The 24138-nt window shown below is 65.4% G+C and overlaps 1 protein-coding gene and 1 long non-coding RNA gene across 3 annotated transcripts in view; one reads left to right on the top strand and one right to left on the bottom strand.

The window, feature by feature from the left end:
* Positions 1-465: 465 nt before the first annotated feature.
* Positions 466-3165, bottom strand: LOC133748024 (uncharacterized). The gene is made up of 3 exons (XR_009864428.1): positions 3029-3165; positions 1796-2673; positions 466-1660 (listed from the first exon to the last, which is right to left on the bottom strand). It is a non-coding gene; the product is annotated as an uncharacterized LOC133748024 (long non-coding RNA).
* A 1810-nt stretch (positions 3166-4975) lies between these two features.
* The window catches only part of GSE1 (Gse1 coiled-coil protein), a 301578-nt gene continuing 282415 nt past the window's right edge, over positions 4976-24138 (top strand). For both annotated transcript variants that reach the window (XM_062177373.1, XM_062177374.1), the window contains exon 1: positions 4976-5968. In XM_062177373.1, the coding sequence (XP_062033357.1) occupies positions 5213-5968 (756 nt within the window). In that variant the 5' untranslated portion in view covers positions 4976-5212. The remainder of the gene's footprint in view (positions 5969-24138) is intronic.

A 24138-nucleotide genomic window follows, 5' to 3' on the forward strand; every position in this document is an offset into this window, starting at 1 on the left:
TTCCCTCCACCCACAGGTGGCGGCCATCATCACCTCCCTCCCTCCTCTCAGCCCTGCCCGGAACGTTCCTGAGCGTTAGTCACTGAGAGAAAGCAAAACATCCAGCCGGGCACTGCCCACTCCCTCTGGCTTTATACACACACATGCATGTGCACACAGATGTACACACATGACAACATGCACACACAGAGGCACACACGCCCGTGCAAACATGCAGCACACAGGCAACCGTGTGCACATGCAGACACGTGAACACGCATGCATGCACACCCATGGACACACACACGAATACATGCATGCAGGAATGCACACAGAACAGTCTGGAAGCCGTGCAGTTTTTACAGAATACAAAGGAATTTCTAATGAGAAAAGCTAAGCATGGATTTCAGTTTTTCCCACTGAACTAAACCTAGTTTCTTTTAATAATATTTTATTTATTTATTTTGAGAAGTAGAGTTACAGACAGAGAGAGGGAGAGACAGACAGGTCTTCCGTCCGCTAGTTTATTCCCCAGATGGCTGCAGCAGCCAGAGCTGCGCCGGTCCGAAGCCAGGAGCCAGGAGATTCTTCCGGGTCTCCCATGTGGGTGCAGGGCCGCACTTGGGCCATCTTCCACTGCTTTCCCAGGCCACGGCAGAGAGCTGGACTGGAGCGGAAGCAGCCAGGACTGAAACCGGCGCCCACATGGAACGCCAGCACCGCAGGCGGAGGCTTTAGCCCATTGGGCCACAGTGCCAGCGCCACTAGAACTACTTTTTAACTGTGTTTCCTTCCACAGTTTTCAAAAAAGGCTTATTTATTTATCTATTCGGGAGGCAAAGTGACAGAGAGGGAGAGACAAAGAGCAAGACATCTTCCTCCTGCTGTTTCACTCTCGAGGTGCCCGAGTCGGCCAGGGCTGAGCTGCAGCCAGGAGCCCAGAACTCGTGCTTGGCCTGCCCCGTGGGTGGCAGGGACCCAAACGCTTGAGCCGTCTTCTGCTGCCTGCTCAGGTGTGCGTTAGCAGGGAGCTGGACCAGAAGTAGGGGCAGGAGTCACTGCCAGGCGCTCTGGTGCGGAACACAGGTGTCCCAAACAGTGGCTTGGCCCACTGCACCACAGCGCCTGCCCGCCACACACTTTTTTTTTTTTGACAGGCAAAGTTATACAGAGAGAGAGAGAGAGGGAGAGAGGGAGAGAGAGAGAGAGAAACAGAGAGAAAGGTCTTCCTTCTGTTGGTTCACTCCCCAAATGGGCCACCACTGCCAGAGCTGCGCCGATCCGAAGCCAGGAGCCAGGTGCTTCCTCCTGGTCTCCCATGGGGTGCAGGACCCAAGCACTTGGGCCATCCTCCACTGCCCTCCCCGGCCACAGCAGAGAGCTGGACGGGAAGAGGAGCAACCGGGATAGAACTGGTGCCCCAACCGGGACTAGAACCCGCGGTGCCAGCGCCGCAGGTGGAGGATTAGCCTAGTGAGCCGCCACAAACTTTTTTAAGATTTGTGTGTTTGAAAGGCAGAGTTACAGAGAGGCAGAGGCAGAGAGAGAGAGAGGGAGAGATCGTCCATCTGCAGGTTCACTTCCCAAATGGCAGCAACGGCCAGGGCTGGGCCAGGCTGAAGCCAGGAGCCAGGAGCTTCTTCCGGTTCTCCCATGCAGGTGCAGGCGCATTAGCAGGGAGCTGTGGAGCAACCGGGACTTGAACTGGTGTCCACATGGGATGCTGGCACTGCAGACGGCAGCTTTACCTGCTACGCCACAGCGCCAGCCCCTCAGAAACTTCCAGGTGCCTCCCATGCAGTCACCCACCACGCACCAGACCCCGGGCCCAGGCATTGCTCTCTCTGCCTCGCTCTATCCCCTCGCACAGATCCCGTTGTCCAGAGCAGGAGAGGCTTGTTGGGTGCACGGCTAGCCAGGGACAGATCTACAGCCAGCAGGTGCTCAGCCACACCGGACTCCTGCCCTCAGCGGGAGGGGCGGCCAGGGCACAGGAGACGCAGGAGAACCCATCGGTCGGGTCGGGCTCTTGTGCGGAGACACGGGCCGGCAGGGAGGTGCTCCAGGGGGCCCGGCCAGAAGCGTGAGCCTAGTGGGCTTCGCCAAGAGCCTGGAGAGACACTGAGAGCGCAGGGGTCCCCCATGAAGCCCCCAGGGCTTCCGAAGGCAGCGCCGTTTTCCCAGCAGCCTCTCGTCCTGTGTGGGCCGGACACAGCCTCTGCCTGGGGAAGCTCCTCTGGGCAGACCCTCGCCCCTCACGGGGTGTGACGTAGCCCCCCCCCCACCTCCTGGGCGGTTTTGCTGACATGGCGTTTCTGGGGCTGGGCGGGCCCCAAGTTCCCCACCTCCAGCCGGGATGCTTTTCCTGGCGGCCCCTAGACTGGGAGCCCTGGCCACCCGCCAGGGATCCCACGGGGCGGCCCTTCCTCCCCTCCCACTTATTTATAAGGCTCGGCCCTCCCGCGCGCCAAGAGGAAACCCGGTTTTATTTACACGTCAGCACCCAGCGCGTGGAGGGGCCCGCCCAGCACCTCTGTCCCCAGGCCGCCGCGGGCGGCAGCTGGCCGAGGTCAGGGCAGCTGTGAGCTCTCGGAGCTGAGGTCCGGGGAGGCCCGACATGGAGGCCGAGGGGTGCTGGCTGTGTCCCCGCGTGGACAGTCCCTGGCAGCCACAGATGCTGGCCTAGGCCGGGGCCTGCAAGTAACGAAACCCACGGAGTACACAGAGCCCCTGCCTCCTCTTTGCCCTCTGCGAAATGGGACTGCGTTGGCGCCGCGCGCCCGAGGAGGTCACTGTGTACAAGGTGCCCAGGACAGGGCTCTGCCCGGGCCCCGGGTCTGCGCACAGGGAGCCCTCAGCCTGGCCGTCCTCCGCGCCTCCGCGGGCCAGCGCCGGGGGAGTGGCTGGCGGCCGAGGCCTCTGTCACCAGGGCGCTGCGGTCACTCCCGGGCGCGCGGGGGCGGCTCCTCTCTCCTCGCCGCGAATGGGGCAGCGCGGGCAGCTAGGCGGGGGCCGGACCACCCCGAGCGAAGGCGCGCGGCCTCCTTACCTCCTCCTGCCTGGCCCTTAGGAAAGCACAGCCCCAGCCGCTCCTGGGCTTCGGGGTCCCCGAGGAGGGCGGGCCAGCGAGCGAGCGAAAGAGTGCGCGCGAGAGGGGGGCCCTCCTCGGGGCCGGACGCAGAGGAGAGCGGCCCGAGCCATTGTGCGCAGCCCGGGCCGCGGCGGCGGCGGGGCGGGCGGGCGGGCGCGCGAGGGGGATCCCCGCCCCTGCGCCTCCGCCCCCGCCCCCGCCGCCGCCCCCGCCGCCCGCGCCCCGCCCCCTCCCCCCCAATTAAATGACCCAGCGCTTGGCAGGCGCCGGAGCTCGCACATGCGGCCGCCGCTCCAGCCGCCCGGGGCCCGCGCCGCCGCCGCCAACGCCGCCGCCGCCAACGCCGCGTCCCGGCCGCGCTCGCCGCGGCGCCGCCTCGGCCCGCGCCGCCGCCAACGCCGCCAAGGCCAAGGCCAAGGCCAGCGCCGAGGGCTCGGCAGGCCCCGGGGGCGCCCGCGCCCGCGCCGCCCGCCCGCCCGCCGCCGCCAAACTTTGCGGCGCGCGCCCGGCGCCCACATGGTCCGGCTCGGGCGCGGCGGCGCGGGCGGGCGCTGAGGGCGGCCCGGGGCGCGCGCGGCCATGAGCGGGCGGCCGGCGCCGGTCTCCCGCAAGCAGCGGCTCATGGCAGCCGTGGACGAGCGGGCGGCGGGCGGCGGCGCGCCGCTGTCCTGCTTCATCTGCGGCGGCGGCATCGGGCGCGGCAAGGAGCTGAGGCTGCAGGTGAAGCAGCCGGCGGCGGCGGCGGGCGCGGGGGCCCCGGCGCAGCCCTTCTTCCCGTTCCTGCAGCAGCAGGAGCCGGCGCCCGGCGCGCGCGAGCTGTGCCCGGCCGACGGCTGCGTGCTGGTGTGCGCCGTGTGCCGCTGCTTCCTGGGCGAGCAGTGGGCGGCCTTCGAGCGCGCCCGCACGCCCGTGGACAAGCGCATGTACTGGCTCAAGCGGCCCCACCAGTGCGACGCGGGCGCGGGCGGGCGCCGCGGGGGCGCCGGGGCCCCGCGCGAGTGGAATGTCGCCTACGCGCTGGGGAGCGCCGCGGGCGACGACGACGAGGACGGCGCGGGCCCCGGGCAGCGCGCGCCCGCCGAGGACGCCCGGGACTCGGAGCTGTCGGAGCTGTCGGACGCGGAGCCCCTGTCCGAGCCGGACCCGGCCGCGCGCGACGCCGCCAGCCCGCCCCCGGATGGGGCGCCGGGGCCTCGCGTGGGCCGCTGCCAGGAGTGGAGGCCGGCGCCGGGACACCCGCCGGGACAGGGCGCGGAGGCCCTGGCGCCGGGGGACACGGAGGAGGAGGAGGAGGAGGAGGGGGTCCCCTTGAGGCTCCACGCGGACAGGGAGCCCAAGACCGGCGTGAGGCGCGGGCGCAAGGGGCTCGGGCGGCCCTGGGTCCCTGAGCCCCGGGCCAGCGTCCTGCGGGGCATTCACGAGCCCTGGAAGGCTCCTCCTGGCCGGGCGGCAGCCCCTGCAGAGGGCGCGAAAGGCGCACCCTTGGCCCGGGCCGCCAAACCCCGAGACTGCAGGCCGCTGGGGGACCCCCTCGGGGGCTACTGCACCTCGGAGGACAGCGAGGTCAACATCACCAGCGAGGAAGAGGACCACAAGGAGCCGGCTCTGCGGGGCCCCTGCAGCCCCGGAGAGAAGGAGATCGGAGGCGGCGCTGGGCCCCGGGCCCCGGCGGAGAGCCAGGCGTCGGCGCCGGAGGGCCCGTGCTGCTACATCTGCGGGGCGGCGCTGTCCCCGGCCTCCCAGCACCAGATCCACGTGCAGAAGCAGGAGAAGCTGGTGCAGGCCCCCTTCTTCCCCTCCCTGTGGCTGCACAGCCCGCCCCCCGGGGCCCAGCCCATCAGCCCGGGCGGCAGCACCCTCGTGTGCCTGTGCTGCTTCTCCTCTCTCATGCAGCAGTGGCACAGCTTCGAGCTGGCCAACGTGCCCGTCCTGCAGCGGCTCTACGTGGTGCCCCTCAACAGCCACGGCCCGCCCGTGGCCTCCAAGGGCCAGAGGTTGCCCAGGGAAGAGGCCCCACCCGCCGCCGCCGCTGCTGCCGCCGTGGGGGCTCTGGGCGAGGCCTGCTACCTGTGCGGGGAGGACTGCACCCAGGACGCCCGGGCCGTGCCCTGCAGGACCGTCAACGGCAGCGCCAGGAGCACCATGCACTTCCCCTTCCTCAGCCTGCTGCCGTGCCCGCCCAACGCCCGGGCCCCCAACAAGCGGTGCGAGGTGCGGAGCTGCCCCAAGTGCTTCAGCGTCCTGGAAGACGTGTGGGCCCTGTACCGGGCCTCGCACGACGAGGAGCTCATCACGTCGGTGCAGGGCTTCCTGGGCAGGTACCACCAGGCCTTCTCCGCCTCCGACGCCACCCTCCCGGAGCTGCCCGCCGCCACCGGCCCGGCGGCCGTCTGCTACATCTGCGGGGCAGAGCTGGGCCCCGGCAAGGAGTACCAGCTGAACGTGAACCCTGCCAGCCGCCTGGGCGAGAGGGAGCCTTTCTTCCCCTTCCTCACCGTCTACCCGCCTGCCCCGCGCGCCCGGCCCGCGGACTCCACCGGCCTGGTGACCACCTGCGTGCTGTGCCACCACGACCTGCTGGGCCAGTGGCTGCAGCACGAGGCCCGCGGCCCGCACCACGCTGCCAGCGCCTGGTCCCGGCAGTACCAGGTGAGGACGTTCGTCTGTTTCTTCTGCCAGCGAGAGAAAAAGCGGTGCCTGGGGCTCAAGTCCGTGCGCGTGGCCCGGCTGCCCCTGTTCCTCTACGCCCTGCGCGCCAGCCGCAGCCTCCTGGTGGACGACGGGCGGCAGCTGACCATCGGCGCCTGCGTGGAGTGCGGGACCCTGGTGTGTGCCGGCCAGGGCCTTGCCCGCCAGGCCCCCGTGGGCTGGAGCTCCCCGGCGGAACCCGTGAAGAAGGTAAGCGCTCGTGGCGTCTAGAAACCAGCGCGGGGCAAGGAGCACCCTTGTTCTCTGTTCCCCAGAGGGCGAAGGCGAAGTCGCTGGTTCCGGGCGGCGCGCTCCAGGCTTCGGCTGCGGGGGGGCACGTGAGCCTGGCTGACCTTGGAGGCTTGGGGCGGGAGGTCAGAGCAGCGCTTGGAAGGCCTGGGCCTGGGCGTGTTTGCAGGGGGACCCATCAAACGGAGGAAGCCCAGGGCCTGTCCGTCCTCTGCGTGGTAACGCTGGCAGGTCACCGGAGGTGGAGGAGCCTCCGGGCCGCAGCTCCCGCGGCCGAGCCGTTCCGAGTTCCAGCTGGGTTCGCGCTTTTCCTCTGAGACTCTCCCTTGCTGAACAGCAGATGGAAACAGATTGCAGATGTGGGGTGGGAGGGGAGCCCGCGGCCTGGGCTCCCCGTGGATAGGGCCTCCGGCCTTGCGGCTGCCCGCCCGGCAGAGCCAGCTGGGGCCCGGGTCATCTGGGGTCTGGCTGGCTTTGCGGACTCTGCCCTTGGGGGGCCTGGGGCAGTGGGTGCCACTGGGGCCGGGGACCCCCGTTTTCTCCAGAGACAGTTAGGGGGGCTTTTAATCAAAGTCCCCGAGAGGCAGCTGCCGGCTGAGGGGCGTGGGGGGGTGTGGGGGCGTCGCTGTTCCGTCCGTGGCAAGCTTCCTTGCTTGCGTGTGCCTTCCCGGTGGCTGTCATGTGTGTGCCTTGGCCACAAGGCTCCTGGCAGGCGGCAGTGGCCTTGGCTGTGAAGTGCAGATGTTTACCGCCTCCGGGCACGGCTCGGCGAGCTGGGGATGTTTAAATGCTCCCAGGTGGGCCCCTCGGCGCGCATGGAGGCAGATTCTTCCCTGAGAGGCTTCTGGCCTGCAGCCTGGGTGCCTCTGGGTGGTCAGGCCCCGTGTCGGAGGCCAGCCTGGAAGCGGTGTGGCGTGCAGACCGGGGTGGCCTCTGTCCTGCTGGCTTGCCGCAGCCCCAGCAGTTGATGAGGTGCCGGCCGCCGGCCTCGACTGGTGGGAACTGGAGGAAGCGAGACAGGTGGCTGTGGAGCAGGCCCGTGCCTGCCCAGAAGGGGCCAGCTCGGGTTTGGGGAGGGTGGTGTCACCCCAGCTTCGCCGCTGTTTCTAAAGAGGTCACTGCGTCCGCCCTGTGGACCCGTGACCCTCCACAGCCCCATCTGTTGGGGGAGGACACTGAGACCAGTGCTGTGGGCGAGCTTGGTGAGCACTGTGTAGCTGCTCGGTGGCCCTGTTGGGATTTGAACTCGAAGCCTGAGCCCTGCTCCCTGGGATTTGCCTGGAGGAGGCGGGGCTGGAGCAAGGAAGGGGGCGGGGCGGCAAGGCACTGGGACCAGGGCGAGCTGGGCACTCACAGGGCAGCAGGTGCCTGTTGGGGGTGTGGGCTGAGACCCTTGGATTGACAGCTGGCGGGACTTCAGAAACGTAGACCCTGCCCCCTGCCCGTTCGTCCACCGTGTGGCTGTGGAGCCTCTGAGTGAGCTGTGGCAGAGCGCAGTGGCCTGGGGGATGGCGGCAGGAAGACCCTTCCCAGCAGCACTGGGTCAGCTTGGGACCAGTGCGGGGGCGTGGGGAGCTGGCCGTGAGGGGGAGGGGCCCACACGGGGAGCGTGCACCCAGCGCCATGGCGGGGGTGGGAAGGGGTCCGTGCAGTTTCCTGTCACTTTTGCTGGTGGGGCACGGGCGGGTGTCGCTGGAAGCCGCGTGGCTGGGGACTCGGCACGGCCCTGTGTTCCCACCTGCAGCAGGCACACAGCCGCCTGGGAGTTGCCTCTCGCCCGTCCTGGCGACGCCCAGCACCGGTGCCTCTCTCCATCCCCTCTGGGGCTCTGGCTGGGAAGGGGCAGTGCCTCGGGCGGGGGGTGTGGCTCTTCACGTCCATGTGTGCACCCCCCACAGAGAGGCAGCCGTTAGCGGCGGGGGCAGAGGCCCAGAGCCCCCCGCTGGTCTCCATGCCCCACTCCAGGTTCTCAGCTCTGCTGCCGAATGGAGCTCCCCCCTGCCCCCCCCGCACTGCCTGGGGGCTGGGGCTTCAGCCGGGCCCTCTGCCTCCTTGCCTGCCAGTGGCCTGCCCCAGCCTCCCCCTTGCAGGCTCCGTCCAGGGAGGGTTCTGGGGCGTGCAGGCATTTACCTAAATGTACCCCACCTCGCCGTGGGGGCACCCTGGCCGACCCCCGGCCCGGCCCGGCCTCCCGGTGAGGAGCAGGTGTGGCGGCCCCTCGGGGCTGTGGAGTGTGTCAGCGCGCCCTGTCGCGGCCCACGTGCGCATCTGCTCCCCGGCTTTCTGTGCCCTGCCGGCCCCCTGCTCTTCAGGGGGGCCCTGGCTGCCCCTCCCTGGGCCCAGGCTCTCGGGACACCTGGTCAGGACCATTTGGATGGGGGAGAAGCTTCTGGAAGGTGCTGGAGGAGGCTGCCGGGCAGTCGGGCAGTGATGGGATGGGGGGGGAGGCCTGGACTTTCCCTGCTCGCGGGGGGGTGGGGGACTGCCCAGGAGGTCACCCTGGCCTCAACCTGGAGGCCCTGGAGATGGTGCACGCCAGGAGGGGAGGGGAGGGCGGTCAGCAAGGCTCCCCGGCCCCTCCTCTGCCTAGACCCGGGGCCCTCACCCTGGGAGGTGCGCTCTCCCTTGGTGCCTTTGAGCGTTTCCTCGGCTGGGGGTGGGGAGCCCACATGCCGAGCTCTGGTCCCCGGGCACCGCAGGTCACATCCTCGTGGGAGTGGCAGAGGGGGGGACGCACCTGGCCGTTCGTTTTCTGTGTGGCTGGGGGTGGCTGTAGAGGCAGCCCTACCCTGGCTCCGTGTCCCCGTCTGGCAAATGAGAGGCCTGGGGGTCCCAGGTGGCTCGGATCTGACGTGACGTCTAAGGGCGGGGGCGCGTGCTGAGGAAGCTGCTGGGGCTGCGTCTGACTTGGGGGAAAGCACCTTGCTTTCCTTCTAAACGCAGTGTTTGGTGCCGGGGCCCCGTGAGACTCTGCCCGCAGAGGTGACCAGTCCCGGGGGACCCGATGGGGGCAGCATGTGTGGACTTCACTCCCCTCCTGCCAGGGCCTTTGCGGTGACCCGAGCTGATACAGGCGTGTGCGTTCTGAGACGAATCCGCCGGCTCTACTCTGCCCGGGACGCGGCTGCAGCCCTCTGCCTCCCGTCCCAGGCTGCGCTGTGGAAGCTCGCCGGCCCGGTGAGCACCTGGTGGGGGGCAGTCAGGCAGTGCGGAGGCCCTGGGAGGGCTGAGGGGCTGGGATGGGAAGCGGGTACTGGGCGTGTTCAGGGAGGGCTCCCTGGGGGAGGTGGCCCTGCAGAGGAGGTAGCCACGTGCTCCTGGCAGGGCTGGCAGCCCCAGGAGGCACATTTGGCTTTTTCTGCGACATTTTCGTTTATTTGAAAGGGAGAAACAGAGACATCTTCCAGCCCCTGGCTCACGCCTTGGGTGCCCTCCAACAAGCAGGGCTGGGTCAGGCGGAGGCAGGAGCCTTGAACACCACCTGGGTCTCCCGCGTGGGCGGCAGGGACCCCAGCACTCAGGCCGTCACCTGCTGCCCACTCCAGCAGTGTGGACTTGGACATGGCCGCTGCCTCCACTGTCAGATCGGAACCTCGGAGGCTTCTGGGGGCTGGGACTTTAAAGTTCCCGGAATATTCAGGCAGGGGCGGGAGGTGCGGACGGAGGACATGGTGGGCACAGCCTGGGAGTCTGGGGCTTGTCCTGGAGGCCGTGGGGAAAGAACCCCGTTCGGTTTTTGGTGTCCTTACTGAGGGCCCTGTGTGCCAGCCACTGCTGTGGCCCCAGGACCAGCAGAGAACAGATCAGACAGGTGCGGGGGGTGGGGAGGACTCCGGGCCTGTGGGCAGAGGGAGGGCATGGCCTGATGCTGGGGCACACTGCTTTCTGTTTTTTTTTTTTTTTTTTAATTTTTTTAAAAAAATTTTTGACAGGCAGAGTGGACAGTGAGAGAGAGACAGAGAGAAAGGTCTTGCTTTTGCCATTGGTTCACCCTCCAATGGCTGCTGCGGCCGGCACACTGCGCTGATCCGATGGCAGGAGCCAGGTGCTTCTCCTGGTCTCCCATGGGGTGCAGGGCCCAAGAACTTGGGCCATCCTCCACTGCACTCCCTGGCCACAGCAGAGAGCTGGCCTGGAAGAGGGGCAACCAGGACAGGATCGGTGCCCCAACCGGGACTAGAACCCGGTGTGCCGGCGCCACAAGGCGGAGGATTAGCCTAGTGAGCCGCGGCGCCGGCCGGTTTTCTGTTTTTAATTGACATGTTATCCCCGTGCTGTCAACCCCACCCTTCTGACATGGCCACCCCGTGGTTTGGGTCTGCCTGCAGGCTTGTGCAGCCACTGCCACTGTCTGGTTCTAGAACCTTCCCATCGCCCCCCAGAGCATGGTGGGTCCCAGGAGCAGTCACTCCGCGTGCTGAGCCCCATGGCCCCACGGCCCAGATCTGCTTGCTGTGCTGGACACGTGTGTCTGTGGTCACACGTGGGTGTGCGGCCTCTCGTGTCTGCTTCTTGCACACGGCCTTGAGTTCTGGAGGTTCTTGCCCACTCTGGGGGGAGGGGTCCCTGCTGCCGTCTTTCCTGTGGCTGTGCTGGGTCCCCGGGAGCGCAGCCGTCCCCCTTCACGGGGGGGGGGGGATCCGTAGCAAGAGCCCCAGAGTGAAAGCTGTGACAGCTCCGCTCCGCACAGATGACATTCGCTCTGAACGCGTGTGTGTGGCGGAGCCGGGCTCGCGAGCAAGGCGGAGCGAGGGATTCTCCAAGTACCCGGTGACAGAATCGCATGGTTACAGCCGCCTGGCGGAATCTGCAGCCGACTCCGCAGGGAGGGAGCCGCGGCCGGGCAGCCCCTGCGGCTGTGTCCGCCCTTCCCCGCCCGCCGTGTGGACCGAGGTTCCCTTCGCTCCCGCAGACACCAGGAAACAGCACTGCGGTGCCTCGGCCGCTCCGCGTCGCCTGCACCGCCCCAGCCGGTGACCGGGCACAGCCTGGCCGGTGCGCAGGCGGCAGCAGTGTCCGCGCCCTGGGATGAGGGATGCTCACTCTGCGGGGGGGGGGGGGGGCTGGGGGCTCAAAGACTCGGTTATTTGGTGCCAAAAAAGAACTGAAATCCATACGTGATTTTTCGTGTTTCCCGGGAGCCTTTTTCCCGTTTTTTGTTTCTTCACTTAGGTGAGAGGCGGCGAGCTCTCCCGTCAACTGGGCCTCTCCCCCCACGCTGTAGCCGGGTCTCCCTCCTGGCCTGCCGTGTGGGTGGCAGGGGCCCAAGTGCCTGAGCAGTGATGTGGCTGCTGCCCTCCCGGGGTCTACACTGGCAGGAAGAGGAGCCAGAGCCGCGGTGCAAGCCAGGGGCTCCCGTGGGGTTGTCGGCGTCTTGTCCGGTGTTTCAGCCTCCAGGCCGAACACCTGCCCTCCGTGGACGTTTTGAAGACTCCTCGCATGCAGAACCGTGCGGGGCGGCTGTGGTGCTGGGTTCTGACTCGCTCCAGCTGCAGCCCTGGGCTTCCCGAGCCCCGATCCTGGCCCCGACACCCCCGGGGCCTCGGGGAGACGCCGCACCTGTCTGGGCCGCCGTTTCCCACGTTGTAAAGTGGGAGCAGGTGCTGGGCCGCTGAGCCCTTGGCGCCTGCACAGCTGTCGGGCGCTCAGCGTCGCGTCGTCTTGCACCTGTTGGTGTGGGTGGGGGGCTCTGCCCCGGGATTGCCCCCCCCCCACTGCTTGCCTTTGTTCTCTGTGCGGGGCGGGGCCCTGTTTGGAGCTCGTTGCCGGGCCGGCTGTCCTTCGGGGTTGGCACAGCCTCCTTCCTTATTGCCAGGTGCACCTGGGGGCAGCGTCCACCTGAGCAGCCACAGACTGTGAACAGGGGAGGCCGCGATGTGCTGCCCCTCACTGGGGGCATTGGTCAGGCACAGCTGGTGACGGGGACGGGGTTCCATCACCCCTCATGAGCCCCCTGGGTTCCGGTGACGACACAGCGAGGTGTCGGTGACAACAGCAGATGGCGTGTGTGGCACTCACTGGGCAGGCGCTGCCCCATCACCGCGTGTGTGCCTCCAGCGGTGTAGTGAGACAGCTTTCCTTGTTTGATGGAAGAGATGACCAGGCTCAGAGAGGGGACACCACTTGCCTGACGTCACACAGCTCAAGTCACTGTTTATGACGCTCCTTCCGGGGTTGCTGTGTGGGGAGGGCAGCCCAGTGAACGGTTAGAACGTGGTGTGTGTGGTTTGGTGGGGAGAGGCCTTCAGCCTGAAGGCAGGTGTGGAGGGCTCCCTGGAGGAGGAACCCCGATGGGTGTAAGGAAGTGGTGACTGCAGAAAAGGTGTCCGGCCGGTGCCACGGCTCAACAGGCTAATCCTCCGCCTGTGGCGCCGGCATACCGGGTTCTAGTCCCGCTCGGGGCACCAGATTCTGTCCTGGTTGCCCCTCTTCCAGGCCAGCTCTCTGCTGTGGCCTGGGAAGGCAGTGGAGGATGGCCCAAGTGCTTGGGCCCTGCACCCCATGGGAGACCAGGAGAAGCACCTGGCTCCTGGCTTCGGATCAGCACGGTGCGCCGGCCACAGTGCACTGGCCGCAGCGGCCATTGAGGGGTGAACCAACAGCAAAGGAAGACCTTTCTCTCTGTCTCTCTCTCTCACTGTCCACTCTGCCTTTCAAAAAAAAAAAAAAAAAAGTAAAGGTGTCCCTTCCAGGACGGACATGCGGTGATGCACGTGCGAAGCTGTGCTTGGTTTGTTCTCTGCACGCACAGCGGGGATGTAGCGTCTAGTTTATTTCACCATGACCGTGTTATCCGGGTATCTTGGGAGTATAGGAATCTCTCAGGTGCTCTGTGGTGTTGGCCTTGGAAAGCTTGGAGCACGTGGGGGGGATGGGGCACGTGCGGGGCGCGAGCCCCGTGTGGGGGATGGGGCACGTGTGGGGTGCAGGCCCCTGGCCCTTTCTGCGCCGTCTTCATGCTGCCACGCATTGTCCTTGAGCCCCTGGGTCCCATCTGGTGCCCCGCTCTGCCACCAGCCTCCCCCGGGCCGTCCCCTCCTCCTGCGACCACGGCGGGGTGGCGAGAGTGGCCCTGTGTGTAGGTGGAATCCCGTCCACTTTCCACACAGGCTAGCACGGCCTCAAAGCCTGCAGGGGGCCCTCCTGGTACAGGGCAGGGCCGGGAGTGGTGCCTGCCCGGGGTTAAGTGGCACTCACGGGAGCCAGGGTGCAGGTGGGCTCACAGCAGCTTCCAGAACGGCACTGGACCAGAGAGGGCGGCTGGCCCCGGCGCCCCTGAGGCCGGGGTTTTACGAGCCTTGCCAGACCCATAAACCTGGGCTGCAGCTTCCAGCGCAGACCTCGGCAGACGGGGACTAAGAGGTTTGGGAGGGGTCCTGGCGGGAGCAGGTGGAGGCCGGCGGGGGCTCCCGGGGTCCACGCTGGCAGCCGCGAGAGGCCGCAGGAGGCCGTGGGGCTCGGACCACCTGAGTACATCCCTGGCGCGCTGTTGTGGGCTCTGGCATCGCAGCTCTGAACTCTGCGGTCCTTGGCAGCGGTCGGATCCTCACAGCAGCCTCTCCCGGACCGCGCTGTGCTGTCTGTTGTGCGATTGTGCGTCCCAGGGTCCGTCGGGCAAGGGAGGCCTGGCAAGCTGAGGATGCACAGTGTACATGGGCGAGCACCCTGGCGGCACGGGGCCCTGCGCACCCCATCAGTCTGTGTGTCTGGGCTCCAGCTGCAGGGGGCACCGCTCTGGGAAAGGAGCCAGCCGTTGCCTGTTGCTCCCAGGAACTGGAAATGTCTTCCCAGGTCTCCGACGTGTGTGCAGAGTGACCGCCCGAGTTATCGCCTCCATCTGCCTCGCTGGGAGCTGCCCGATCCCCCGGCAGAGGGCGCCGCTGCCGCCCTGTGCCCCTCTGTGCCCCCAGAACCCCATGCTCCTTCTGTTTCTTGGGTGTTTCCGGGGTGGACACAGGGTCTGGTGTTGCCGCCTCCCTCTGGCTGTCATTTCTGGATTCCACTTGCTAGGGAGCTTCCTGCTAACCCGAGAAGCCAGGCCCACGCTGGCTGCTTACCTGTCAATCAGAGAGAACGGGGACCCCCCACACCTTCCTCTAGGGGTGCAGCCAGCTCAGTGCAGGTCTTGAGGAAGGCGGGCCAGGGTGGCCGGCGTGCAGCAGGGCTGCCTGCCTTGCAGGGACACGGGCTGCAGGGGGCGGCATCCTCCTCGGGTGGGGCTGGTTACTTCACACCCCACGTCCCCTCTCACGCACCCCGGCACCCTCACACAAAGGCGTGTTAGCAAGCACACAGCCGCTTTGAGGCCAAGGGTCTCAGAGAAGCCCCCCTCCTAGGCTTTGCAGTGTTGTGATTGCTGGACAGCCAGAGCTCTGTCCCCACCTGCTCTGGGCAAAGGACCCCGGCCCCTAGGGGCCCCAGTCACCTGCAGGTGCTTGCTTGTTGGGCCTGCGTCAGCCCCTGACTCCAGCTCCGAGCTTTTCAGGCGGATCCTCCCTGGCCTCTCGCATCAGGAGCCCCTGCCCCTCCCCCTGTGGCAGGAACGGACTCTTCCCCTCGCTGGGTCCCCTGGTCTGGGAGTGCCTTTGGGAGCTCATGCTCGCAGCCAGGGGTCCTCAGGGCTCCCGGAGCTCTGACAGGGGATGGTGTCACAGTACCGGGCCACACCTGCTCCTCCCCGTCCTGCCCCAGCGCGTGTCCATGCACCCCCCCCCCCCGGTCCCGAGCACTTGTCTGTGTGCAGCTGCTCCCCTTGGGACAGTGAGCAGCACTTGCTGCCTCTGCGTCGTCCCCCGACGTCTTCTCGTTGAGTCTCTGCAGTGAGGGAGATGAAGGCGCTACACTGGGGTTTTGTCCCTGGTGTTTCTCCTGGGCACCGTGTGCATGGGAGTGGCTGTTTTGAAAAAGCGTCACCACAGGCAGGTCCACGGTTGCAAGATCAGAGCCTCGGAGAAGACGGGGACTGGGGGAAAAGCAGTGCGAAGGGCGAGCGGTCTGCGTGGTTCTGGGAGCGTCGCTGCCAGAGCAAACCGGCTTTGCCCACGCTGCCACCTGCCCTGGTTGGTGGCCCTTCCTGCATTGCTTCCTTGAGCAGAAGGGAAGCTTGGCCGTGTTGTGGTGCACTGAGGGCGCGTTCTCCTGGGAGGTCCATTTCTTCTGTGGTCAGTTTTACGCCGTTTTGTCCGTGTCAGTCAGTTTGTATGGCGTGTTCAAGGTATCCCGTGTTACCCTTCCAGCGTCTGTAGGTTCTGTGCTGATGTGCCCGCCTCGTTGTGAGGATGGTCTTTTCTTTTTAAAAAATATTTATAGATTTACTTATTTATTTAAAGGCAGTGACAGGGTGAGCCAGCTGCTGGTTCACTCCCCAGATGAGTACAACAGCAGGAGCTGGGCCAGGCGGAAGCCAGGAGCTTCTCCCAGGTCTCCCACGCGGGTGTCAGGGACCCTAGCACTTGGGCCGTCCTCCACTGCCTTAGCAGGGAACTGAATCGGAAGCAGAGCAGCCAGGACTTGAACCGGCGCTCTGATACAGGATGCTGGCCTCACAAGCAGTGACAACCCACTGCACCACAGTGTCAGCCTTCTGACTTCTTGGTCAGTCTAGCTAGAGGTTTATCAACTTTATTGATTCTTCAAAAGGCTTAAATGGTAGAGATTACACCTCCTTAAAGTTCTCAGACCAGTCCTGTTGAAATTCAAATAATTCCCTGTGCACTTGTAACTTTCCTTGCTATATTTTTGGAAGTCTAGAAGAATTGTTTGCAGGGGCTGGTGCTGTGGCGAGCCGGTAAAGCCTCTGCCTGCAGTGCCGGCATCCCATGTGGGCACTGGTTTGAGTTTCAGCTGTAGCACTTCCAGTCCTCTCTCTGCTGTGGTCTGGGGAAGCAGTGGAAGGCGGCCCAAGTCCTTGGGCCTGCAACTGCGTAGGAGACCTGGAAGAAGCCCCTGACTCCTGGCTTGGCTTCTGCGACCATGTGGGGAGTGAACCAGCAGACGGAAGACCTCTCTCTCTCTCTCAGGCTCTCCCTCTCTTTCTATAATGCTGCCTTTCAAATAAATAAAATAACTCTTTAAAGAAAAAAACGAAATGTTTGTAGAATCACTGGGCCTCTTCCGAGTTACCAGAGCTTAAGGACACCCCGTGAAGCTGAGTCTGAATGGAGCTGACGATTGACTGATTTCTCTCCTGCCCTTGTCTTGTGCCCTGGGGAGGGCAGGGTGGTACGTCCTTTGGCTTGAAGGGGCTTTTTTTTTGCTAGGTGTGAAAGATGCTAAAATATATTTTAATGAAGAGAAGAAAGCTGTTGTTTTAGAACTGAAGACTGTCACGGGTTGTTTGCTGTGTTACTTGGAACCTGCATACTTAGTAATGCTACATTGTCTTTCTTGTTTCTCAGTGTATCCGCTGTTTAGAGTATTTGTGGCTTTCAGTGCGCCTGCTACAAGGTATACTTCTATCCATAGACTTGGCTGACAGTCCCAGGTCCCTCCTCGGTGCCTTCCTCTGGCTAAGGTGAGGGGGTGCTGTGCCCGGTGCCCTGTGGGGCTGTTGTGAGCGTGGCTTTGCCGTGTGGATGGTGGACACACAAGCTGGGCTGGGCGGGGGGCACAGAGCTGTTTCTGACAACAGCTGGTGTCTCCCAGGCCGTCCTTGCACACTTCGTGGCTCTGATGTCACGAGCTGGCCTCGGGGGTTGGCGACAGCGGGCAGCCTGGAGGGACCTCGGCTCTTTGCGAAGCTCCTGGTGTGGGGGACCTGGCAGGAGGTGGAGGGGGCACTGCTGTGTGGCTTTCTGAGGTCGGCTCCGTGACCTGGGGAAGGCTGGGACCGCAGGGATGCAGGGGGCCCTGAAACGTCTCCGTCATCGCACCCCGGAGCCTGTAGTCCTTTTGGAGCTCACACGCACTCCCGTGCACGCACACACATGCTGCCTGTGCCGTGTGCTCCCGTCTTGTCTCCGAGGACATCGGGGGGGCTACAGCTGGGGGCTGGGGGCAGGGTCCTTGGTGCGAATCCCACCCCTGCTGGCTGTGTGTTCTTGAGCTGACGGCTGCACCTCTGTGCTGTGACCCCCTCCCCCTATCCGGGCATCACGTGCCGCGGGAGACGTGCTAGAGCGAGTCCGAGCCGAGTGCCGGCTCCCCTGCTGCCCGCATCCTCTGCAGCAGCTGGTTACCTGGTAGCCCTGTGTGGTGACAGCCGGCGGCTTCCGGTTTGTAGATGAGGTGGCTCGGCAGTGCCGCCTTTGACTCTGGCCCTCACCTGCGCCTCTGCTGGCGACTCAGCTCACCAGATGGGGGGCCCGGCTGCCTCACTGGCCAGCAGCAAGGGGCCAGAGAGGTGACGCAGCGGCACGGCCAGGGTTGCTGTGACCAGGTGTTGAGTTGACATCATCCAGTTGTAGGTGCTCACGTATGTGTGTGTGTGTGTGTGCGCGCGCACGCGCACTTCTCTGTGTCGCCTACTGTATTCTACAAAGAGGAAGAGGAGGTCAGGGAGCCTGGGGCTCAGCCAGGAGCACACAGCCAGCAGGCGGCAGAGCTGGGCTCCGGCTGCACGCCAGTGACCACTGTAAGAGAAGCCCCGTTCCTCTGTGTCCCTTCCCTGAGCCTCTGGCCGCACGCCCTGGTGGTCTCTGCTGCAGCTGCGAGCCCAGCCCCTGCACAGCTAGAGTCTGACAGCGCTAGTCCTGGGGCTGGGGCCGTGCGTAGGAGGTGAAGCCTCTACCTGCAGTGCCAGCATCCCATGTGAGTGCTCATTCGAGTCCCAGCTGCTGCTCTTCCGATCCGGCTCCCTGCTAATGCACCTGGGAGAGCAGTGGAAGACGGCCCAGGGCTTGGGCCCCTGCACCCACGTGGGAGACCCAGAGGAAGCTCCTGGCTTTGGATCGGCCTAGGTCCAGCTATTGTGGCCACTGTGGGAGTGGACCAGCGGATGGAGGGCCCCTCCCCCCACCCCGTCTAATTCTGCAGCTCAAATAAATAAATCCCCACACAAAGGCCAGTCCTGAGACGCTGGGCTCTCCATTCCACAGATGAGAAAACCAAGGCTCAGAGCAGTTACTTGTTTTGCCACGTGACCCCCGGTGGTCGGAGCCGGTCTGGGCCTGTTTGCTGTGGCTCGGAATGTGGCAGGGGCCGCAGTGAGCCTCTTTTTACGGGGGTCACGTGGACAGAGGACGCTGTTGACTGCAAAGACTCAGGAAGGAGAGCGGGGAGCAGGGAGATGGAACATTCTGGAAGGAATCTGAGCCGGAGGTGACCTTGGATGCTTGGCTTGCCCCCGAGTGGGTGCCAGGAAGCACGGTGACTCAGGGCCGGGATGATTTCACGTGCCAGTGTGTTTGGGAAATTGCATTAAAGAGCGATCGCAGGTTCTTCTGCACCGCGACTTATCAGTGCCTTAAGTGACCCGGTGCTGGGCAGTGCAGGAAACACACAGGGCCCCTGGGGAAGGGGAGCCGTGCCCCTGCCGCCGCCGACTCATAGCCCACGTGTCTCTGCACGCGTATGGACGGCGAGGGAGAAACACGCATGGGTGAAGCGAGCCTCAGGCTGCGGGATCTTGAGTGGTTTATGACTTTTAATATAAGACTCTAAGAAATCAGGAGCTCAAACTCCGTGCACACAGAAGCCCTTGTGTGTTTGGAGCAGAGCTGGGGCCCGGGTGACAGCAGCGGATGAAGCAGGACTGGAAGAGGGTGGGCGCTGCATGGCCGTCCTGGGCAGGGAGGGCGGCCGGCTTGGGGGCCGGGGCAGCCTCTTGGCCTCCTGCTCCCCCGAGGCCCAGCGAGGCCCAGCCACCGCCCTGGGTGGCACAGCGGCCGTGCTGTGCTGGCTTGGGGCGTTGCACTGTGCGCACCTCGTGTTGGTCGCCATCCATGGCGTTGTCAGCGGCACCCTGCCTGCACAGGGGAAGGCCGACACCAGCGTGTGTTTCTTTCCCGTGCGGGGCAGAGCCGTACCAGGTCCAGCGTGCTGTGGACCCACTGCCCTTCCCGCGGCTCAGGTGGGTGCAGAGCTCCTCCCAGGCAGCCCTGCTCCCCCCGACCACGCCCTGCCTCGTGGCTGCTCCGCGGCACGTGCCAACCTTGTGTTCCCATCCGGGACGCCGCGGGATTCGCAGTGCCTCGGTGGGCAGCTCCGTGGGTCCTGGATTGAGATCAGCTAAGTTCATCTGCAGGGCATCCTGGCACTGGTTCCCCCGAGGTCACGGAGCGGGGGCAGCTGTGTCCGGCTGCCTGGGGGGCAGGCGCTATACGGGCGGCTGAGGCCCCAGGACAGGATGCAGCAGCCACCTGGTGACCTTGGGCCGGGCACTCGTGTGTTTCCTGCTGAGAGCTGGGCGCGGGTCACTCACCGATCGCCGGTTCTTGAGCGCTTTCAGTGTGCCAGGCGCGGGGAGAACTGACCGCACCCCATGGAGCTCAGGGCCTGGCGGGGAGGCCGGGCAGTTGGACGGGTGGCTTGGGGACTGAGGCACGAGAGCTGTGTGGGGGTCGACGTGGGATGGGGAGGGCTTGTGACTCCCCAGCCTTCCAGCGTCCAGATTCCAAACCTTCATCGCACTCTGTGGAGTGAGACCCACAGCTGGCCAGTTCCTGAGTGCCCGTGTGAGCAGGCCACCGGGAGCTGTGGCTGTGGGCCATCAGGGCCCCCTGGGAACCCTTGAGCCCACGGCAGCTGACCGCCTTCTCCCCAGGATCCAGGCACTGGTCCCAGTGTCCCCATCAGGTCACCTTGGAGCCAGCCACGGGATCCACTGGCCTTGGGGAAGATTCTAAGGCTCTGGGGGCAGCCCCACCCTCCCGTGACAGCTGGACACCCGGGGCCCGGAAGGGAGGAGATGGCCCTGGGCCTTGCAGTTGGCGTGGTGGCAGCCAGGGCGGTGCGGCTGGGGGGCTGTGTGGCGCGCCTCCCCTTGGCTGTGAGGGTGGCTTGCCCCCTGCCGCCCCCTCGTCTCCTCCCCTGGGCACCTCCGATGGGTGGATCCTTCCCTCAGGGCCCCTGAGCTGGTGACTGCAGCCCAGCCCTCAGGGACACGTGCCTCGGGGTGTGCAGAGGGAGGAGGTGGGTGAGCAGGGGGCCGCGTGCCCTCCACAAGTGTTTTCTCGCCAGCAGCTGCGCCCAGGCCTTAGTGTGGGCTGGGGCTGTGGAGCTGGGAGCTGAGCTGGGAAGAAGTGAGCGGGCAGCTTACAGGTGATGGGGGGCCGGGCGGGAAGGAGGTGGCCTGGCTCTGTGCTGGCCGGAGGCTGGGGCGAGGCCTGCAGGGGGGCTGGGGGCTCCCGTAGGGGTGCCCTGATGCCTTCAGGGTGCTGGATCTTCCTGGGAGAGCCCCGCCCAGCCCTGGGTGCCCCCGACTTTCCTGCAGAGGACCCTGCCCCGGCCCCTCCCTCGCCTCCCCTTCTTGGCAGACCTCCCCTGGCTCGGCAGAACACGGGCTGGGGGTGGGGTCCCTCCTGTCTGCCAGCGGCGCTCCGAGGGTGTGGGCACTCGGGGCCTTAGGCCAGCGGGCTCGAGGGAGGGACAGGATTTAGCTGGGGATGAAAACGCGGCTGCATCTGGCCTGAGCTGTGCAGAGTGGCGTTCGCTCCCAGGGCGCCCCTCTGCCCGGCTCCCTGCGTGTGCGCGTTCCCTCGTGTCCACGGCCGCGCTCCCATGGGCTCCCAGCCTGCGCCTCTGCCCCTTGCCCACTCCAGCATCAGAGTTTGGGAGCTGAGGGTCCAGGAAGGACCCAGGGATGTGGTGCTCAGGGCGGGCCTGTTGCCCCCTTGGCCACGGGCAGCCGGGGGCTCTCGAGCAGGCTGGGTGCCCAGCAGGTCTCGGGGGAGGCCAGGTGTCACGGAGGGCGGTGAGAGTGTGGAGAGGCCCCTGTGATGGTCCAGGTCGCCAGCCACTCCTGGGGGCTGGGGGCCGCTTTCTAGGCCAGAAGATGTGGCCAGCAGCTCTGCCTGACTTGGCATGCTTCTCTCAAAGATTGTCTATTTGAAAGGCAGAGTTAGAGAGAAGGGGACAGAGAGGAATTTTTCCCCTCTCTGGTTCTCTCCCTAAATGGCCACAACGGCCAGGGCTGGGTCAGCCCAAAGCCAGGAGCCAGGTGTTTCATCCGGGTCCCCCACGTCGGTGCAGGGGCCCAGGCACTTGGGCCGACTTCTGCTGCTTCCCCAGGCGCATTAGCAGGGAGCTGGGTTGGAGGTGGAGCAGCCGGGACTGGACCCGGTGCTCACAGAGGATGCCAGCGCCTGAAGTGGTGACCTCCCGAGGCCACAGCACGAGCCAACCCCCTCTCCTTCTGACCTGGATAAAAACAGCCAAGGGCTGTCGCCTGCCTTTCACCTTGTCTGTGTTAGGACGGCCCTGCCCCCACCTCACCTGCTGCCTCGCTCCTTGTCTGTCTCCCCCGACCTCAACTTCAGGTACACGTGGGTCTCCCTTTTCTCCTGCGCAGCGCTTGTCCTTGTGGGCCGGCTTGGTCTTTCTGGAGGGCCCTGAGTTCCGTGGGGGCACCATCTCTGCAAATAGGAGCCCTCAGCGTCCCCACGCCCCTAGCGGCCAGTGCGTCTTCCTCCAGGGGGCACAGCCAGGCTCAGCCTGGCCCCTCCGCCCCTCTCTGCCCTGGGCGGCTGTCCGCAGGTGCGCCTGGGTGATGTGCCGGGAGGCGCCTGCAGGCCAGGCGTTGAGTGACAGTGTTGCTCCTGAAGCCTGAGCCCCAGGGCTCCGATCCTCTCGGTCTCGCCCCGAGACACTTCGGGCTGGTGTGCCGCTCACAGCTTGCCTGCTTAATGGAGAGTCTGGTCCTCATGAAAGCTATTTTTTTTAAAGATTTATTTATTTATTTGAAAGGCAGAGCTACAGAGAGGCAGAGGGAGAGAGAGAGGTAGAGAGAGGTCTTCCATCTGCCAATCCGAAGCCAGGAGCCAGGAGCGTCTTCCGGTCTCCCACATCGGTGCAGGGGCCCAAGGACCTGGGCCATCTTCTACTGCTTTCTCAGGCCATAGCAGAGAGCTGGGTCAGAAATGCAACAGCTGGGACTCGAACTGGTGCCCATGTGGGATTCCGGCACTGCAGGAGGTGGATTTATCCTCTATGCCACAGTGCCGGCCCCAAAGTTTGTATCTTTTTACTCAAGAGGTAGACCAAGGGCTCCCATCCCCAAATGCCTGCAACGGCTGGGACTAGATGGGACCAAAGCCAGGAGCTGGGGACTCCATCCGGGTCTCCCACGGGGGTGGCAGGGACCCACCTACCTGAGCAGGGAGCTGAGGCAGGAGCTGAAAGTGGGAACTGAGCCCAGGAGCTCCAGCGTGGGACCACTACGGTCGCCTGCAGGCTGAACACCCACTCCGCGGCCATCTGCAAGGGGTGCTGTTCTGTCTCTGTGAACCTGGCCTGTGGGTGCCCCTCAGGCCGAGCCCTGGGCAGGTGCGTGTCTCGACGGAGCTGGGTGAGGGCGGTTTGGTTTTCGTTGTGTAGATCCACAGTCCCCTCTCTGGCATCAGGGGGTGAACCTGGGCCTGGGCCGTGGCCAGCATCCTGGGGTCTCACCTGCGGTTTTCCTGCATCTGAGGTCAACGTTGGTCTTAGGGGCTGGCGCTGTGGGGTAGCGGGAGAAGCTCCCTTCCACTATTGCACCTGGGAAAGCAGTGGAGGGCGGCCCACGTGCCTGGGGCCCTGCGCCCACGTGGGAGACCCGGATGGAGCTCCTGGCTCCCGGCTTCAGCCTGGCTTAGCATTGTCTGTTGGGACCATTTGGGGAGTGAACCGGGGGCTAGAAGACCTCTTTCTCTGGCCTTTCCTCTCTCTCTATAACTCTGACTTTCAAATATATAAATCTTAAAAAAAAAAAAAAAAAAGGTGGTCTTACGGCTGCGGGCAGTTGGGTGGCTGGATCATTTGTCGTGTCGGACTGCTTTTCGGTTTCCCGAGCCTTTGAGGATTCCCGGCGGGACCCGAGGAAGGGAGAGCTGACGGGGGAGCCCCCGGCTGTGCCAGGGCTGCGGGAGTTGTGGACAGATGGAGTGACAGCTGTGCCCGTTCGCCGTGAGCTTTTTTCCGAAGGACTTCAGTTCCCGTCGGCGGAGGGGATAGTGGGTTTTTTTAGTGTTCTGTAAGTGGGTCGATGAACAGGAAAACCCTGCTCACTGGCAGCCCCGGTGGGCGGCGTGGGGTGCCGCTGGCCGCACGCTCAGGGGTCGTCTGAGCTCAGGAGGCCCTGTCTGGGCCCCCGGCCAGGCCACACGCTCTCGTCAGCCCCAAGATCTGGGTGTTCAGGAACTGGAACTGGGCCGCCAGGGCTGTCCCTGCCCCAGGACCCCACCTGCCCAGACCCCAGTGCCTTGTGGGAGGAAGGGCCCCGGTGTTCAGGCCTTGCCGGGGGCTTCCTAGTCAGCTCCTCTGAGCCCAGGCACGGGCACCTGGGGCCCCCACAGGCCGGGGGCGGGGGCCGGCTGGCGCTTCTCTGCCTGGAGCCCTGGAAGCTGCTGCCTGGCTGTCGGGGTGGGGTGGGGGCCGTTGGCCTTCACCTCCCAGCTGGCCCCGGGGAGCGTGGGGGCTCTGGGCAGGACCCTGTCACGGGCTTGGGGCCATCAGCCATCACGGGTGCCCTTTGGCCCTGCAGCAGATCCACAGGTGGCCTCCTGTCCCCAGAGGGCTGGGAGAGCCCCACAGAGGAGGGAGGTCCTGAGGGTGAGAGGCCGGGGCCGGCGAGGTGGGGGGACGATCGACCTTGTCCGTGGATCCGTGGACGGCACCGGGCAGCTGCCATCCAGGCTGACGGTAGTCACATCCAGCTGCTGTGTGTGCCTGCTGGGCGGCCCCTGCGGAGTCCAGTCGCTGTGTCCCTGCCCCGGAAGGTGGGGGCGGGGGTCAGGTCCGTCCACTGCGTGGCGATGGTTCCAGGCCTCCTGGCCCTGGCCCAGCTCCAAGGGAAGGCCAGGCAGCCCTTGTCCTCCTGGCCACAGCGTCTGTGCGTCCCTGGGCGGGCTGTGCCCGGCTGGTGCTAGCCTCAGCTTGTTTCCGAGATGCCCACTGCCTGGGCTCTGAGCTCGGGCCAGGCCCCGGCCTGCACCCAGCCCCCACCTCTTGGCGCCTGCTTGGGACGCCCCGCCCCCAGCCCTTCTGGGCCTGGCCTT

Source organism: Lepus europaeus, chromosome 19 (genome assembly GCF_033115175.1).
Source record: "Lepus europaeus isolate LE1 chromosome 19, mLepTim1.pri, whole genome shotgun sequence".
Taxonomy (NCBI): Eukaryota; Metazoa; Chordata; class Mammalia; order Lagomorpha; family Leporidae; genus Lepus; species Lepus europaeus.